At 55.1% G+C, this 5,877-nt stretch overlaps 1 protein-coding gene across 1 annotated transcript; it reads left to right on the top strand.

The window, feature by feature from the left end:
* Positions 1-2,868: 2,868 nt before the first annotated feature.
* Positions 2,869-5,165, top strand: LOC129684222 (dynein axonemal heavy chain 2-like; the record flags this gene model as incomplete). The annotated part of the gene is made up of 5 exons (XM_055617301.1): positions 2,869-3,087; positions 3,231-3,348; positions 3,443-3,579; positions 4,719-4,856; positions 5,007-5,165. Coding segments are annotated over 5 exons (771 nt in total), but the record flags the coding sequence as incomplete, so codon positions are not given.
* Positions 5,166-5,877: the final 712 nt, after the last annotated feature.

Raw genomic sequence — 5,877 nt, 5'->3', positions numbered from 1 at the left:
TAGGCGTGCACTGCCAAGCCTGGCAGATTTTTAATTTTTTTTTTTTTTAATCCAGGACAACAGACAGTCTGGTAAGGGTCTGAAAGAAAGTATCAGTTCTGAGGGAAGACGCAAGTTGTCTATTTTTTAAGGCTTTCCAAGAAAAGGGGCAGCCGGGTATCCCAGGAAGCAGGCGTGGTCAGTTTGTAACCTGCGGTCCATGACACAAGTGGGGGAGTGGGCACATGCCATTCATGCCAGGAGACACTCTCTTGACAGGAGATGGAGCCTAGTTAATGTGTGACCCAGACGGAACCTCCCCAACGTGCCGTGCGGGGTGTGTGTGTGTGTGTGTGTGTGTGTGTGTGTGTGTGTGTGTGTCCTAGTCTGGCTTTAGGACCTATCTACACAGGATCTGTTACCTGCTGGCCTGGGTTCTCTAACAAAAGAAACCCAGGTAAACAGGAATGAGCAAGTGGAAACAATGGCCCAGGGAGGAGTTAGGGGGCACCTGCAGACACAGGTGCTCGAGAGAGGATGGCAGTTTGCATCTGTGCATTCAGGTCGGCCCGGGGCCACCAAGACCCCACCCAGACTAAAGCAAATGAGCCACTAACAGAACTCTCAGAGAACAGAATTCTAATGAAATGCCTAAAGAAAGCACTATGGCAGAAAGGACATCAGACAAAGGATGAAGAGACAGGATGCACAGGAAAAACCTAGGCAAGATAATGTTAGAATCACTCCAAATTAGGAAGAGAGAAAACGGAAGGTGGGTGCGCACGCCTGTGATCCGAGCACTCAGGAGGCAGAGGTAGGCGGATCTCTGTGAGTTTGAGGCTAGCCTGGTCACAAAGAGTCCAGGACAGCCAGGGCTACACAGAGAAACCCTGTCTTTGGGGGCAGGGTGGGGGTGGGAATGGAGGGACGGAGTCCCAACAGCTGAGGGAGAATTCACATAACCGTGGACTAAAACCACCTTAGAGTGGGCTGCCAGGTGACATTTTAAAACACCAAACAAGGAAACTGTCCCACTCGTTGTCAAGGAGGAAAAGAGCCAAGAGACAAACACTTCAGAAAACAAAAATTTAAAATCCGTTAAAAAATGAAAGCCACACCCAAAGGCCTCAGAGGCAAGCTTGTAAAAGAAACTCTGGCGGATGCAGCAGGCATTCCCAGACCCTTGACCACGGGTTTGGAGTTAGGTCGGTGATAAGCATCCTGGAGACCAGGTGAGCCTCACTGTCGCAGCCTCAGGGAAAGGTCCTCTCCATGTGTTAATGCTTGGTGGAGTTTACAGTGCTTGAGACTTAGAGAAAGCTAGGGGTCCCCAAAAGACCGAGTAGCTTTTAAGGCACACCGCGTTACTGGAAACGGAGGGTTCATGATAACAAGGGTTCCGATCCGCCAGGAAGATGGAACTGATCTAATTTGGTTGTACTTAATGATACGCACTGAGAACTGTAGCTAAATTGGCTGACTTCTGAGGAGAAACAGACAGACCCTTTCAATTGATTAGTTATCTAAAGGAATTTCGCTCACCTCTTGCCATCCCTAAAGCAAGCTTATAGGAAGAAACCATCTTAAAAAGCAAGGGGGACATCGTGTGGGGAGAAAATGACCAATGCACAGAAAAACATAACAAGTGTGGGCTGGTGCCTGTCATCTCGGTTCTTAGGAGGCGAGGCAGGCCAGAGGACAATCACGACTTTGAAGGTGGCCTGGGCTACATAATGGGCTAGCCTAGGCTAGCCTGGGCTATAGAGTAAGACTGTGTCTCTAAAAATAAAAATATTAGGGTGATGGTGGCTGCACACCTTTAATCCCGGACTTGGGAAGTGGAGGCAGGAGGATCTCTGTGAGTTGGAGGCCGGCCTGGTCTACAGAGTGAGTTCTAGGACAGCCAGGGCTACACAGAGAGACCCTGTCTCAAACAGCTACAACAAAACCTGGATTTTTTTTTTTTATGTTGCTTCTTTCTGTTGAGCACAGTCACACGGATGTCAGCATTTGAAGCGTCTAGTTAAGGAGTTGCACAACTTTCTGTAATCTGAAAGTACTTTTTTGAGTTTTTAAGGCAGGGTTCCTTCGTATATCCTTGGGTGTCCTGGAACTCACTCTGTAGACCAGGCCGTCCTCCAACTCACAGAGATCCTCCTGCCTCTGCCTCCCGAGGGCTGGGGTTGAAGTCTCATACCACCACTGCCAGGCTACTCTAAAAGGACTTTTTAAATTAATTTACCGTTATGTGTATGCGTGTTTTGTTTGCGTGTGTATCTATGTACCGTGTGTGTGTGTGTGTGTGTGTGTGTGTGCGCGTGCGTGCGCGCCTGGAGCCACAAAGGCCAAAAGGGAATGTAGAATCTCCTGGAATTATAAGATGGCTGTGAGCTGCCATGTGTGGGTGCTGGGAATTGAACCCGGGTCCCCTGGAAGAGCCGCCAGAGCTCTCAGCTGCTGAGCCCTCTCTCCAGCCCGGGACAGTGAGGTCTCGGAGCATGGTAAAGTTATTTTGTTCCCAACTGTATCTCTAGTACTTTGCACATTCACTAAATGCCTGTTGAATAATGCTAAAAAATGTGCAGAGTGACGTTAGACATTGTACACACGGAGAGATGGAGCTTCCAAGAGAAAATGACTCAAAAATTAGCAAGCTGAAAGCTAGGAAGCCAGGCTGCCGGACCTGGACCCGAGTGTCCTCTGCCCGCACGTGTGCATGTGTGTGCGTGTGTTCTCTCTCTCTCTCTCTCTCTCTCTCTCTCCTGGGGCACGGCCGCTCGCCAGCGCCGCGGCCCTGTTTCTGCCTGTGCAGCATGGCCAGGTTCTCGTGTGGGTCCTGGGGATTTGAACCCAGGCCCGGCGTGACTCTCCCCTCTTGGGCTTCCCCAGCTCCGGGACACCATCGAGCAGGAGACCCGGGAGCTGGGCCTGCAGGTCACGCCGTTCACCCTCACCAAGGTCCTACAGCTGTACGAGACCAAGAACTCCCGCCACTCCACCATGATCGTGGGTGGCACAGGCAGCAGCAAGACCACGTCCTGGAAGATCCTACAGGCCTCGCTGACCTCGCTGTGCCGCTCCGGGGAGCCCAACTTCAACATCGTCAAGGTAGGTCGGGGGTGCAGCGCCGGGGGAGGCCGGGGAGGCCAGGGGGTGGAGGCCCGGGGAGGCCCAGCAGGGACCCGAGCCAGCGCTGGGATGGCCGGCGTCTGGGCCAGGCGCCCCACAAGTCCCGGCTGCTGTCGCCGTAGGAGTTCCCCCTGAACCCGAAGGCGCTGTCCTTGGGGGAGCTGTACGGGGAGTACGACCTGAGCACCAACGAGTGGACCGACGGCGTCCTGTCCAGCGTCATGCGGGTGGCGTGCGCAGGTGCCCGCCGGGCCGCGGGGCGGGAGGAGGGGAGGGGTTGCCAGGGGCGCAGGGCGGAGAGGGACGCCTGGCTCCCTTGTTCCCCGCCACCAAGACGAGAGGCCAGACGAGAAGTGGATCCTCTTCGACGGCCCCGTGGACACGCTGTGGATCGAGAGCATGAACTCCGTCATGGACGACAACAAAGTGCTGACTCTCATCAACGGGGAGCGCATCGCCATGCCCGAGCAGGTGCCACCGCGCCGAGGGATCCCGGGGCGAGGGGCGCGGGTGGGGAGGCCGGCGAGCTGGGGGCCACTTCCACCGGATGCCGGGCGGGTCTGGACTCTCGAAGCGCTTTTCGAGGCCAGCAGCGGGGTCCTGGGGAGAGCGTGCCTGGCCTTGGCCCCGGTTCCAGGCCCGGCAGAGGAGGCAGGGGGTCCCGTTGCTACCAGGGAACAACTGTACAGCGAAGAGCTTGACGTGTAGACATCACTGTGTAGACCTAGGCTGACCTGGGCCTCCTTCCCTCGGCTTGTGAGGTGTGGCCTTCACCTCGGGGTGCCACGCCCCCTCTTCTTCACGTCCACCCCTCGCTCCTGGCCTTCCCTCCCTCCTCCCCTCCTCCCTCTCTTTCTTTCATGTCTCACGTAGCCCAGGCTGGCCTACGGAAAGCCTGGGCTCCTGATCCTCCTCCCCCTGCCTCTAATTCACAAATCCCATGGTTAACCACATACCCATGGCCCTCTCTTTCCTTCCACGCAAGCCAGAGTGCAGTTTTTCCCAAGAATAATTTCGAATAAGCTCACATTTCTTTTGGAAAGTGTCTTGGTCACTGTTCTCGTGCTGTGAGGAGACACCGGGACTCAGGCAACCATTACAAGGAAAAGCACTTAATAGGGGCCTTGCTTACAGTCTCAGACATTTAGTCATGGTAGAGCATGGTGGTGGGCGAGCGGGCACTGGAGCTGAAGCCAAGCATGCCACCGCCGCCATCAATGGTAGAGCATGGTGGTGGGCGAGTGGGCGCTGGAGCTGAAGCCGAGCATGCCACCACCGCCATCAATGGTAGAGCATGGTGGTGGCGGGCGAGCGGGCGCTGGAGCTGAGCCTGCCCTATCCTGACCTGAAGGCAGAGAGGCAGAGAGACCCGGCCTGGCATGGGCTTCTGAAACCTCAAAGCCCACTCCAGGGACACACTTCCTCCAGTGAGAACGTCAAGGCCGCACCTCCTAACCCCCAGCCCCCCTCAAGCAGCAAGGCTCTGGGGGACTCCAAGTTCACATATGTGAGCCTGTGTGGACCAGTCAGAGCCCCACGGAAGGCCAGCCGCTTCTAAACCTCGGTCGTGGTGCGGCGCGGAGGTGACGGACGGTTGTCTGTCCGCTTAGGTGTCTCTCCTGTTTGAAGTGGAGAACTTGGCGGTGGCCTCCCCGGCCACCGTGTCCCGCTGCGGGATGGTCTACACGGACTACGCTGACCTGGGCTGGAAGCCTTATGTTCAGTCCTGGCTGGAAAAGAGGCCGAAGGTAAGAAGGGGGCGGGGGGGCTGGAGGGGGCGGGGAGGAGCTGGGGGGCCAGGGGGAGCTGGGGAGCTGGGGGGCCGGGAGGGGCCGGGGGCACCAGGGAGGGCCTGGGCGGTGGGTGCACAGCAGGCGAGGCCCCCGCTTGTCCCCCAGGCCGAAGTGGAGCCCCTCCAGCGCATGTTTGACAAGTTCATCAACAAGATGCTGAGCTTCAAGAAGGACAACTGCAACGAGCTGGTGCCCGTGCCTGAGTACAGCGGCATCATCTCGCTCTGTAAGCTCTACTCCATCCTGGCCACGCCCGAGAACGGGGTAAGCAGGGCCGGCGAGGGCGGGGACAGCCAAGAGGCCCCTCCAGCTGCCTACCCCCACTCTGCTCCTTGTTTAGTCTCTACTTTCAAAACATAGGTAACACACACACATGCACATACATACACACATACATACATATACACTGGATACCATTTCTGATGAGAAGTTTTAGAAAAGTTTAGATGAATTGTTATTTCAGAAAATTTTTGTTCAGTATATAATTACATAACTAAAATTTGCTATGTTTATTTTTTTTGAGATGAAATCGTTGCCTTAGAAATGTTTTGCATTATTCTTAACAATGTCACCAGGTAACAGAACTGTACATAGGTAAGAAGAGCAGCAAAGACCACTGACAGCTAAGCTACCCTTGATGGCCGGGGGTAGAGACAGGCACCTGTGACTATGGCCCTTGAGAACCAGGCAGGAGGAGCATGAGTTCTAGGCCAGCTGGGTAGCAAACTGAGCTCAAGGACGGCATGAGCTGCAGGGTGAGACCCTGCCTCAAAACAAAAGAACAAACCCACTTAGAAAAAGAAAAATGACGTGTGTGCTGGGGCAGGCCTTTCACCCCCGGCACACAGCGGCCAGAGGCAGGCAGATCTCCGAGTTCAGGGCCAGCCTGGTCTACACAGTGAGTTCCAGGACAGCCAGGGCTACACAGAGAAACCCTGTAATCAAAAATCAAAAAAAGCAACATTAAAAAAAGATA

Source organism: Psammomys obesus, unplaced genomic scaffold, assembly GCF_907164565.1.
Source record: "Psammomys obesus unplaced genomic scaffold, mPsaObe1.curated_primary_1811, whole genome shotgun sequence".
NCBI lineage: Eukaryota > Metazoa > Chordata > Mammalia > Rodentia > Muridae > Psammomys > Psammomys obesus.
This window is presented reverse-complemented; position numbering and strand designations above follow the sequence as displayed.